We start from the raw sequence: 13,413 nt of genomic DNA, 5'->3' as shown, positions 1-13,413 counted from the left end.
TACTTTGGCATGTACCACTCACCTATTCACAGTTCCAATCCCAGCGTCCTAGTGTCCAACAATGGCTAATGGGGCATTGCTAATAATGTTGAGAGCTCCATTTGTATGATACAGATCTCAGTTTTTATTAATAAACAACTTGTGTCACATGTCAACTAATTGAAAAAAAATGTGAGTAGGACTAATGTAATAAATATAATACTGAATAAATTAAATTTATGTGTTACAAGTGGTGGTTAGTGATATTAATCTAAAGATTCTCTTCAAGGGAAGTCTGTTTTTTCTATATCTAGTCTTTTCTGCAGGTGGTTGTTTTCTTCTTTTTGTTTGCCGCTGTCACGTTGTTGTGTCTTTGTTTTCCTGCTTGCTCCACTGGGTAGTAATGCAGTCACACCTTCACTGATTAGCTTCTTACCATGACAGTAAACTCTTAGTGGCTTATTCCAGGGAGGTGTGCAGTCCGTCCAGCACATGTCTGTCGTGTCAACAGGCTACACATTCACCACTGACCATGCTGAGTCTGTTTGACTTGTTAGAAGAATAGTGACATAAACCTTCTTTTCATCTCACCAGTAATTAACAGGATTTACATAATTTAACTAGAAAATTGTCCCATCTTGAGAGCAGCGTTATTACTGTTGTCAAAGCTGTCGCTGTCTGAATAACCTCCTCTAACTGCCCTCAACACTTCACTTACTCTCAAATATTCGAATGCAAATGGAACTGAGCTGTTTTCAGTCGATGGCAAATAAAAAAAAGAAAAGAATCTTTTTAAAGAACTGTTTGAATTGAAAGGCCAATTGAAAAGAATAAAGGAGTTTTTTTTTCTTTCTTTCTTTTTATCACCATGCAGTTGCACTTCTAACAGGGCGAGAGCTTTTCAGAAGTGCGTTTGATATACATGAGTAAACACACATTTCCCATGCTAATTTTCTGCGCCGAGGTTCATCTCTAACCCGATGAGTGCAGCAATAGTAAACTGTTGACCTGGTGACTCCAGATGCCAGACAGGGCCTCTTCCCTGATTGGACTCCACGGTGCTTCAATCAGCTTAATTGGCCGAGACTATAGTATCAGCGAGAGGAGAGAAAATGAGAGGGGAACGCTGGAATTGGAATGAAATGGAGAGCCAGCTCTTGCACGCCTCATTATTTGTTGATTGACATGTGTGCATGGGGGGGTGGAGGAGGTTGGTGAACCGCCACATCTCAGAAGACAAGCAAAACAAGCTTAATGTAGCTCTGACTTTGGGCACAGTTTAGGATTTTGTTTATTAATTTTTAAAACTTCCTACTGATGGCAGTAGATACATTTTGTGCAGTAAGCGTATATCAAAACCAAATTAGTTTTGTAGATGCAGTTTGACTTTATGGGCGCACTAGGCAGGTGGAGGAGCAGAGTACAATTTCAGCAGTTAAGTAATTGGCTGTTAAAATGTAAATTTAAATGCAATTTAATCTTTATTCATATGACATGTCAGCAAAACTGCATTCATGCATATTCAAAAGGAAATTTGCTGTCGAGCACTTTTAAAATAATAACACCACAATAATTGTTTTTGATTTGCAGCACCACTTTTTTTCAGCACACATGAGCAAAAGTTGCACTGAAGTAGATTATGTCAACAAAGACACGGAAATTAATTAGTAAAGCTGCAACTTCTGACTTCTGTTGCAACAACACACACTGGTAAAAATCCAGATGAGTTTTCCCATTATTATAATATTTAGATCATTCAGGTTGTCTGAAGCAGACAGAGCTCCAGACTACATCTTTTCCCTGATGTCACACTCTCTTAAGTTTCTGTTTTTACCAGTGCAGAAGCTATTCTGTCCTTGATTCTAAATTTATACCGTTCTGCATGCTTCCACCAAAAAACAGTCTTGTTTAAAACAGAGACACATAAAAAATGTCTGTGATTAAGCACATTTTACATCACATTTGTCTTGCACAGCATCCATCCAATTGGTTCATGTCCTTTTCAGATGAGTGAAGTAAATATTGTACATGCTAACCTGTGATCTGCCATATTGATAGGTCTCTTCTGACCAACATTCACTGTAAAGTAAAAAAAAAAAAAAAAGAAGAAGAAAAAAGAGAAGTTCATTGTTATGTTTGTTACATAATCCTCCTGCTGTGAACTGGTAAAATGTGGCTCAGATGGAAATGCCGGATTTGGTGGTACATCTTCTGTTTTGTGGTGTAACATTAAAGTAAGAATGTGCATCACCCTCAAATGTTTGAAGTTCCTTTATGATCACATATGAGTGTAGATCTATCTAATTAAGACAGACAGAGACTTATAGGTGAGAATTGCAACATTGTTTGATGTTGTGGCCAGTAAAGCAATCATTACACCCACTGCAGTTATACAGGAAGCTGTAAGTTGCAATGCTGATGTTCTGAACTTAACTATGTCCATGGAGAATGCTTACAGGTTTCTCAGTTTGAATTCAAGCATGTAGGACACTCTGGTGTTCTTTGTGGCAACCTGCAGTTGTGCAACTTGTGATTCCAATGCACTGCATGCGAGATACATCATTGACATAAGGAAGCTGGTTTATTAGCCTGCTTTTCTTCTGGAGAAAATGTTCTGCTTTGAATCCAATGGAATGTGTCCCCTCTTCAGTCCATCCATCCATGTACAGGGAAAACATGCAAACTCAATGCAGAAAGAAGACCGGGACATGAACCAGGGATCTTCTAGCTGCAAGGAGAAAGTACAAACCACCAAGCCAATGTGCTGCCTGCAAAGTGAAATGCTGTGCTCAATTCGGCTCACAACTTGACTTTCTCGCTTACTAGGCTTACCTCTCCACACACGAAAATCTCTTGAGAAGAGGAACCATTCTAAAAGTCCCTGCAGAGCCTCTGCCGCATGCTGTCTTTGTGGAGTTTTATAGCTGCGTGCTCAGAATTGAAAGGTTTCACAAACTTTGTGCTGCAGCAGTAGCAACACAACATTCTGAACAATTTACATAGAACATTTGTTTTTTCTCTATTTTATCTCAGCTGAGGAAACTCAGGAGTCTGTAAACTGGTCACTTCTACATACAGACTGTGTTTTCTAGCTGTGTCACTTGTTGCCTGCGTCTCCCCACCTTTCACTGCATCATTTTGTGGGTTATTGACTACAACTGCAACGCTTTCAGATGCGGTTGGAGCAAAGTAAGACTTGTTTCATCACTGCATATTTTACTGAGCGTAGCCTTTCAGTGCTAGCTGTTGGCATTAATGCAACTGTCCAAGTGTTGCTATGACAACATTGCTGAGCTTCTCATAGTTCTCTGCGACATGGTTCTGTTACATGGGACACCTTTTAATTCCACACAGTCATTAAATCCATTGTTCAGATTTTGGGATTGAGAAAATGTTTTTTAGCATTTACAGATAGAAGGAACTCTTAATAAAAGTGTACACTGAGTTGCAGTAGCTAGTGACTTATACAATCATTACAGCAAAGTATGGGGCAACGGATGGATATTAGCCTTGTGCTAACCTTGTGTAAACTATTATGAGATTGTATGTTCATTGTTATGCACTGTCCCGTCCAAATAAATAAATAAACAAACTGCATTATATAAAAGTCAGCTCCAAAAAGTCCAAAGACTGGGGCTAGTGACACATATTTAGATGAGAAGAGTTGTCCTTTGTGGGTCAAAGTTCACTGATTTTCTTATCACACTGCCCTCCTACCCCCTGCTGTCAGCAATCCTCTTATTCTCTGTCCAGTTAATTTGCCACCCTTTACAGAAAATGAAAAGGGAACAGCTGCCCCACCCTGCTTCATAAGTTTCCTGTGATTTCAGCAACGTCTGTCACATCTCTGTGCATTTCTGCTGTCACCTCTTTTCTCGTCTTTCTAAAATGTTACCATAGTGCAAAACAAACCATTCCATAACCCAAGCAAAAAATGATAAAGCATATCATAAGCCATAAATGATAGTGAAGAGATCATTAAAAAAAAAAAAAGAATAGACAGTTTAATTTAAGACTTATTTTCATTCTGACCAGTCAATACAACTGTTCCTAGTAACTGAAGGGGAAGAAGTGATGGCTGTGTTCTTGAGTGATTGCTCTGTATTGATTGTGTTGTGTGTTGTCTGTCCCTTTGTGAGGGAGTTGGCATTCCATTGCACCTTTCTTTATTTTCAAATAACATGCACGGTTCAAGCCTGCTCTTATTTAGACTGGAGCAAAGTCACAGCACCACTTTAGTGATGAATAGGTTTTTGCGCCATCTCTGCACTGAACTCCTCAGTTCAATGTGGCACAGCAGAAAGATGGAGATTTAGGCAGCAACAAATAGGAGGGTAGTTATAAGGTGTGAAAGAAAAATGTCCTCTGTTTCCCATGTCTTCACCATGTTTGTGCACAAAAATAAAAGGCACGTCAAAGTGTATTTCACCTTTCTCTCTTGTTTTCTTGTTTCCCAGCTCTTCCTGTTCCAGCTGCTGAGAGGCCTGTCCTACATCCACCAGAGGTACATCCTTCATCGTGACCTGAAACCACAAAATCTGCTCATCAGCGACACTGGAGAGCTCAAACTCGCTGACTTTGGTGAGTAGGCAGGACATTTAAGATCTTATTTTTGTGCATCCGTCAGATCTAAGACTGCGTGTAATGCTGAAAATCCCCACCCTCACTGTGCATTCATTCTCATTTGTGACATGGGTTTGTAAACTGAGGAAGAGAAAGTCTGGTCAGGGTTCTACTCTTCAACTATTCAACAATATTTAACACCAAGACTCTGAGGAGGCAGCTTTTTCGTTTTGCAACTTATTAAATGCTTTAATGGAAATCAGCTGAAGAGTTTTAGCATCATCATGTGTTTCATTGGATCCACTCATCATTTTCACTTTGCAATAGTAGTTGGAAACATGCACTGGTTTAGGCAACGTCTCGGAAAACTCACTGGAAATTGGTTTTACATCAAAATTACAGAGTTGCTCTCCATTTACGCAGAGACTGAGTTAAGCAGACAGCTTAACCAGTTTCATACATTTTAAGTAGCTTCCTGTACTGTGTTAGTCTCATGTGTTGGATGCTAAATGTTGCGTGTGCCATGGCTCCTTACATGATGGTCTTGGCATGTGTGAATAAACCCATAATGAAAATTAATGTAGAAGTCTTAACTTTAATGGATAGCCATCGCAATGCTGCATATTCCATTTAATGAATATGGAATAGGAATAAGAAGAACAAAGAATACTTTTCACTGCACAACTCTAAACATGGTACAGTAAAAGTAGAGTAATGTTGGTGCTGTCAGGTGGAACATGAAGGCACACCCTGTCGCCTTTATTCTGATCACCTTTGTGTGTCAGGCAAGTTGTAAAAAACAGAAAGCTAGACAGATTACGTTTGGTCTAGCATGTCATCTGTTTTATTCTTGAAGAGAGATCTGCCATTTTGGCGCCTGCATTTAGGTGGCTTTGAATGATCTGTTGATCCATCCATCTGTCCAAGACTTTGGCCAAGATCATAATAGCTTGACTATGAGTTCAGCAATTGACCATTTCCATCCCTGACACTTTATCAAATGCCAGAATTTCCACTTGTACAGCAGACAGATTAAAATGAAACATTACTGACTACTTTCTGTTTCAGTGAAAACCTAGTGAGTGTGTGTTTGTGTTTCTGTATGTGTGTGTGTTCCTGAAGTGGCACCATATGGCTTGGATCCATGTTCAGTAAACACTGGCTACATGGTCTGTCTGGCATCCTGGGGGGCAGACAGACCGACCGACAGTCCAACCTTCTGTTTGCCCCATCCATCCATCCATCCATCCATCCATCCATCCATCCATCCATCCATCCATCCATCCATCCATCCATCCATCCATCCATCCATCCATCCATCCATCCATCCAGTGTTATGTTGTCCAGCACCAGCAACCCCATTCTTCTATCTAACCCCTTCAACCCCCCCTGTCTCCTCTACCCATCCATTTTTCCACCCTCCTGCCCCTCCATCCCTCTGCCCAGACAGATGGGGGAAGGAGGAGGGTGGCAGCTTCATCAATAATGCAAACCTTGTATTAGCGCTGAAACATTACTGCGAGGGAAATGAGAAGAAGAAAAATAATGGACAAAATACCAAATGAGCAAGAATGAAAATCCCTGGCCTATTAGTCTGTCGCTGGAGCTGGAGCTCATCAACAAACATGCACAAAACACAAAATCAGCCTTTGCCTGAGGGATGCCAGATGAGAAAGGTGAAGGCTGTTCAAGTCTATGTGTGTGTGTGTGTGTGTGTGTTTGCAACTTTGTGTGGCCGCCAGGGCTCCCTGTGGTCCCTGGCTTTGGCAGCAGGAATACTAACGGCCGACAGCTGAGGCCTGTGGTGCTGGTTGGGGTAAACGAGAGAGACGGAGGGAGGGTGTCAACAAAGAAGGAGCTGAGAGGTACAATAAGAGGTGGCAGAGCTCTCAGCGAGGATGAGTTTGTATGGCGATATGATTCAGGGGACAAAAAGAAGAGATAAGGATTAGCAGAAATGAAAAAAAATGTATTGAAAAGTGTGTTAAACTAAAGTGTGGATTGTAATAGTATGAATAAAACTTAGTCCTTTCAATCCTTAATTTTCTTTCTTCCTTTGATGCTCATCTGTGATTTTTCCACAGCAGCTGAGGATCGATCCATAAGCCTGTCCATCCAACTTTTCGGTTCAGAAAAAGATTATAAAACAGCTAGTTTTCACACTGGCTTCATGGAAGTTCAGTGGTTAGCACTGTCACTTCACAGCAAGAAAGTTCATATCTGCTGGTCAGCTGGATGCTCTCTTTGTGGAGGTTCAACACGGTCTCACGGGGATTCGTGAAACTGTCACGTCAGTTTTTGTTTCGGTTTCGTGCGCACCAACACGATGTCGTCATGTTTTTCGTACCGCTCACCACGAGCGAAACCCGCTGTGGTAATCACATCTGAAAGTGGTTTATACCGGCGGATTCATGAGGATCTAAGCTGTCCATTGGCGTTTGCGGCCGCCGCTGCGGCCGCCGGACATTCTTTAAATTCCTATGCAAATTAGGCGGATTCATGACGATTTAAGCTGTCCATCGGCGTTTGCGGCCGCCTCCGCGGCCGCTACTGCGGCCGGATGTCTGGCGGCCACAAACGCCGATGGACAGCTTAAATCGTCATGAATCAGCCTAATTTGCATAGGAATTTAAAGAATGTCTGGCGGCCGAAGCGGCGGCCGCAGTGGCGGCCACAAACGCCGATGGACAGCTTAGATCCTCATGAATCCGCCGGTATAAACCACTTTCAGATGTGATTACCACAGCGGGTTTCGCTCGTGGTGAGCGGCACGAAAAACATGACGACATCGTGTTGGTGTGCACGAAACCGAAACAAAAACTGACGTGACAGTTTCACGAATCCCCGTGAGACCGGGCTGGGAGGTTGCATGTTCTCCTTGTAAAGGGACTGCCTGTGTGGGTTTTCTTTGGGTTCTCCAGCTTCATCCAGCAGGCCAAAGACGTTCAGGTTAGGTTAACTGGTAATAGGTGGTAATAGGTGTGAATATGCATGGATGTTTGTCTCTTTGTGCTAGTCCTCTGTCAGGACAGGCAACCTGAAATCTCGATCAATCACGTCAGCTAGGATAGACTCCAGTTCCCCACAGCCCATCCATGGATGGATGGATGGATGGACATCACAATACTATGGAATATGATTATGGACATTCAAGATTCCAAGACAATAATTATTCAATAGTAGCACCGCACCGGATCTTGTATTAAAGAAAAGTACAACAGTGGCATTTAGGAGTCAAAAGATAGAACTTAGTTGAAAATTTAGCAAGGCTTGTGCAAGATTAAAAACCCCTGAAAAATGTTTATCTATGCTTCCACAGTTACTCCAACCCTCACCACAACTCTAAGCTTTCAGGCATTATTGTCTTGTATTCTCGCATTTGAAGAAAAACAACTGTCACTTTTAGATATGTTAGGTAACTTATTTATGTAATCTTTATGACACTAAAAAATAGTGTCAAAATGAAAACAATGAAGGACCCAAAAAACCTTTTAGTTCCTGGACATTAGTCACAAGAGCTAAAAATCCTGGAACTTGTTTCTGTTTGTGGATCATCAAGTTAACCACATACAATAGTGGGGGAAAAAAAAGTTTTCAGACACCCTTCAAATTTTACACATCTCAAATGCTGTCATGAAATATTTGTGGAAATATATTTTTTGTGTTTCAAAAGGTGTGGCTGCATTAGACAGACACAAAGAAATACAGTGCCTTGTGAAAGTATTCGGCCCCCTTGAACTTTTCAACCTTTCGCCACATTTCAGGCTTCAAACATAAAGATATAAAATTTAATTTTTTTGTCAAGAATCAACAACAATTGTGACACAATTGTGAAGTGGAATGAAATTTATTGGATATTTTATACTTTTTTAACAAATAAAAAAGTGAAAAGTGGGGTGTGCAGTATTATTCGGCCCCTTTACTTTCAGTGCAGCAAACTCACTCCAGAAGTTCAGTGAGGATCTCTGAATGATCCAATGTTGTCCTAAATGACTGATGATGATAAATAGAATCCACCTGTGTGTAATCAAGTCTCCGTATAAATGCACCTGCTCTGTGATAGTCTCAGGGTTCTGTTTAAAGTGCAGAGAGCATCATGAAGACCAAGGAACACACCAGGCAGGTCCGAGATACTGTTGTGGAGAAATTTAAAGCCGGATTTGGATACAAAAAGATTTCCCAGGCTTTAAACATCTCAAGGAGCACTGTGCAAGCAATCATATTGAAATGGAAGGAGTATCAGACCACTGCAAATCCACCAAGACCCGGCCGTCCCTCTAAACATTCACCTCCAACAAGGAGAAGACTGATCAGAGATGCAGCCAAGAGGCCCATGATCACTCTGGATGAACTGCAGAGATCTACAGCTGAGGTGGGAGAGTCTGTCCATAGGACAACAATCAGTCGTCCACTGCACAAATCTGGCCTTTATGGAAGAGTGGCAAGAAGAAAGCCATTTCTCAAAGATATCCATAAAAAGTCTGGTTTGAAGTTTGCCACAAGCCACCTGGGAGACACACCAAACATGTGGAAGAAGGTGCTCTGGTCAGATGGAACCAAAATCCAACTTTTTGGCCACAATGCAAAACGATATGTTTGGAGTAAAAGCAACACAGCTCATCACCCTGAACACACCATCCCCACTGTCAAACATGGTGGTGGCAGCCTCATGGTTTGGGCCTGCTTTTCTTCAGCAGGGACAGGGAAGATGGTTAAAATTGGATGGGAAGATGAATGGAGCCAAATACAGGAGCATTCTGGAAGAAAACCTGTTGGAGTCTGCAAAAGACCTGAGACTGGGACGGAGATTTATCTTCCAACAGGACAATGATCCAAAACATCAAGCCAAATCTACAATGGAATGGTTCACAAATAAAGGTATCCAGGTGTTAGAATGGCCAAGTCAAAGTCCAGACCTGAATCCAATGGAGAATCTGTGGGCAGAGCTGAAGGCTGCTGTTCACAAACGCTCTCCATCCAACCTCACTGAGCTCCAGCTGTTTTGCAAGGAAGAATGGGCAAGAATTTCAGTCTCTCAATGTGCAAAACTGATAGAGACATACCCCAAGCGACTTGCAGCTGTAATTGCAGTAAAAGGTGGCGCTACAAAGTATTAATGCAAGGGGGCCGAATAATATTGCACGCCCCACTTTTCAGGTTTTTATTTGTTAAAAAAGTATAAAATATCCAATACATTTCATTCCACTTCACAATTGTGTCCCAAATGTTGTTGATTCTTGACAAAAAATTAAAATTTTATATCTTTATGTTTGAAGCCTGAAATGTGGCGAAAGGTTGAAAAGTTCAAGGGGGCCGAATACTTTCACAAGGCACTGTACATGTGGTGTTTTTTGTTTATAAGAAAAAGTAGCAAAATTAAATTCTTGACAGTTTCAATATGTCAATTCTCAACATTGTCAGTATAAAGTCGAAAAAATTACAGAGAATGTGCTCAAAACTGAAGAAAAAATAAATAATCCATCACATCGTCAAATTAGTATTTAGTAGTCCTGCATTAGCAGCAGCAGAGCTCTAATCCTGGCTCTAATCCCACCGGCCTTTCACACTGTTGAGGGTTAATCTGGTCCCATCCTTTTTGAATTACTGCTTTTAATTCTTCTAAATTCTTCTATTTTTGCTTTGAAACAGTTCTTTTGATAATCCTCCACAGATTTTCAATGGGGCTCATTTCCAGGGATTGAGCTGGCCACTCTGAGACCTGGATACTGTGCTCCTGTAGCCAAGTTAGAACTGGTCCTAGATGTGTTCAAGGGGCATTATCTTGTTGAAACATCAAGTGTGACCTCCACAAAACAGAGCATGTGCAGAAGGGAGCATGTGGGTTTGGAGAATGGTACAATACTTGAGTTCAATGTGCCATCACAGACAGTGAGATGACCAACACCTGCAGCACTCATGCATCCCCAAACATGATAGTGCCTCCACCATGCTTAACAGTAGGTATTGTACATGCTGGAGATAAAGCTTCTCCTGGCCTTCTGCATACCCTCACATTAGCAGGAGGAAGATAAAGCTGGAAACTGGACTCGTCTCATCACCGAATGTTCTTCCAGTTCCTTTCTGCCCTGTTCTTGTGTGCTTGGGCCCAACGACGCCAGGCTAACCTCTGTCTCTCATTGATCAGGGGCTTCTTGACAGGACCTTCAGCCATGATCTAAAAGTCGACCACGTACAGAGTGGTTGGAACACCTGACACCAGTTTGGTTTGACCCCTACTGCTGAAGCTCCTGTGATGTCATTCAGCAGTTTTCCTGCATGTGGATCAGGATGTGGTCATTTCTTGCTGAAGAAACCGTTGGACGCCCAGATCTTGGTTTGTCTTCCAAGCTGTTGGTTGGTCTGTATTTCTGCAGAGTGTATCCAACAGCTGAAGGACTGCATCTGCACTTCCTGGCTATCTGACGGCAGCTGTACCCTTCCTGGCTGTGAATCTGTATGTTCAGGCATCTTTCCTGCATTAGATTCCTTGTTTTATCCATTTCTGTTTCTGAAGAACTTCCAAATATGCTGGCTTTAAAAAGACGCGAAGCACGGCAACAAAAATTGTGTCTTAATAAAAAGCACAACCTTCATTAATGGATCCCCGGAACCAAGCTGATCCAATACTCAAAATTTCTTCCGTACTTTTATGGGAATAATCGATTTTAAGTTTTTAATGGCTTTTTTAGGATTTGTTTAATATTTTGGCTGGGACTGTACTAAAAGAAATTGCACTTGAAGACCTAAGAGTGATCTTTACTGTAGTATTTCACGAATGCACAAGATGTCTGAAAACTTTTTTTCCACCTGTGTACATTACAAATACAAGTGTCACAGTGATGAGGAAATGGGCCAAAAGCATTTTGTAAAACATAAATGCTTATTCTGCCATACATGTTTATAAGCATTACTTGTCTGTTCAGTACTCTGCATTATGAGAGGTGCTGATCCAACTTTAAAGATAGAGTAATGTGTGTAGACGGTGAGTAGCTGAACATGATCATTTTATTTACTGTATCTTGTTGTTTTCTCTGCATGTAGTAGTATTTAACTTAGCAGGCTAAGCATAATCAGGGAGCAATGATTTCTCATCAGCCATAGTGACCAGATCTCCATATCCCTGCTGTTGGCTGGGGAGTTGATCCAGATGCTCCCCTCTGCTCTACCGTGAGTTTACTCACTTTTTAATGAGCTGCACAAACAACCACCTCATAAATGAGGCTTTGAGAAGCCCACATGTTTCACATCAAGGACACAACTAATTGAAGCCAACTAAGCAATGTGTGGGGAGTGATTTGTATTGTTTGTGTAGGGGAGCTGTGTGGACCATAATCACTGCTTTCCTGTTCAAACACACACACATTTTGCCGCCCCTTTTAAATAAATAATCCTATATAAATGTACTATAGAGTGAACAAAGCATCTCTAGTGACAGTATCAGTCACATTTTGCTGGGTGATTCAGAAACCTGAGAAAAGACAGTTGAAATGAATACTGAATTTGTAAATTTTAATAGAATATCACAATTAAACACTTAGAGCATGAGAACTAATCATTCACTGCATCCGGGACTTTATGTGTTTTAGTTTATTTGCTACAGGGAACCACTGTTACTCATAATTTACATCACATATGACCATTTTACAAAACATGCTGCTGTGTTTCAAAAAATGGATGTAACGTTCCGACATTTCTAAGTATTTACTGGTTTTCAGTCATTCCACTTTCTACAATTTTGTATTTTCTCCTGTCACAGTAACCAAGTTACCTCTGATGGATTAACATAATAGAGCAAAAACAAAAAAAGGTGCTGATGAAGATGTAGAAATAATAAATTCAAAAATTCTGAAATTTTAGAAATTACATTTGAAATCAGTCTCATAAGGCTCATTTCATTGGTATGATATAGAGGATAGAAATGTTGAACAAACTGTGTAGTTTTCTTTCTGATGAATAAATTCACAGCAATATTCTCAACGTATAATTGGATCTTTTTTATTACCAGCCGAATAAATGTACTATAAGAAGTGCTGTGGAACAGTGAGAAAAGAGTGAGTAATATTTATAATTATAAATGAATTAAAAAGGATTTTAAAACATAATTTATCTTACACTAATTTTAAATGGCACATAATTCATTCAATAGAACATTTGTTTATCATATGTGCACATTTTGAAATTAAAATGGGCTGTTCCAGCATTTCCTTTTCCCACATTTGGACAAATGCTTGATTTTTGAATAAAACATGACAATATTTACAAGACTTCCATGAACATGCCTGCACCCTCAAACAGCACTGCACACACAATCGACTGTTGATGCTTCGGTGCTGTAAAGGTTTTCATCGACCTTCCTTGAGCCAAGTGCTGGCAACAAGTGCACTTTGTCGTCACACATAGAATGACTTTAGCCTCCAGACAATTTTCAGCTGACAAGACCCTAATTATAGAAATAAATGAAACAACAGATGAGCATTGCTCATACTTCAGAGCCTCAGGAGAGCACAAATGTGTCCACAGTTGGGATGAACCCACTGAAAGACTTCTTGCATTTGTGCTGAAGAATTGAAGCACTGCCATATGCTGCCAGTGTTCTCAGCCAAGCTGGAGTACAGGCAGCGGTCAGCACCCAGAAGCCTTATCTGAAGTTTATTCACACATGAAATAACTGTCCTGACAGATCAACTCCATGGGAGTTTGGGTTGGTGTGTCTGGAGACTCTATCCTTGTAAGAACTTACTCAGGACAGTTTGTGCAATGGATGAAGGTTCCTTCCACTGGTAGAAACCTACTCAGTCAGTTCCACTCACAATGTAAAGTGACTTGTTTTAGTCATGTTGGCTACATCTATTATTTGCTCCTTTGATTAGA

General features: G+C 40.8%; 1 protein-coding gene and 1 long non-coding RNA gene across 4 annotated transcripts in view; one reads left to right on the top strand and one right to left on the bottom strand.

Moving 5' to 3' along the window:
• The window catches only part of cdk14 (cyclin-dependent kinase 14), a 247,189-nt gene that overhangs the window by 113,546 nt on the left and 120,230 nt on the right, over window positions 1-13,413 (top strand). For all 3 annotated transcript variants that reach the window (XM_051956814.1, XM_051956816.1, XM_051956815.1), the window contains one exon: window positions 4,437-4,560. In XM_051956814.1, the coding sequence (XP_051812774.1) occupies window positions 4,437-4,560 (124 nt within the window). The remainder of the gene's footprint in view (window positions 1-4,436; window positions 4,561-13,413) is intronic.
• The window catches only part of LOC127536449 (uncharacterized), a 333,094-nt gene that overhangs the window by 315,233 nt on the left and 4,448 nt on the right, over window positions 1-13,413 (bottom strand). The window lies entirely within an intron of this gene.

This window comes from Acanthochromis polyacanthus, chromosome 12, assembly GCF_021347895.1.
Source record: "Acanthochromis polyacanthus isolate Apoly-LR-REF ecotype Palm Island chromosome 12, KAUST_Apoly_ChrSc, whole genome shotgun sequence".
In the NCBI taxonomy this organism is placed as follows: domain Eukaryota; kingdom Metazoa; phylum Chordata; class Actinopteri; family Pomacentridae; genus Acanthochromis; species Acanthochromis polyacanthus.
Note: the sequence above shows the minus strand (reverse complement) of the source record. Positions and strands in the feature narration are given on the sequence as shown.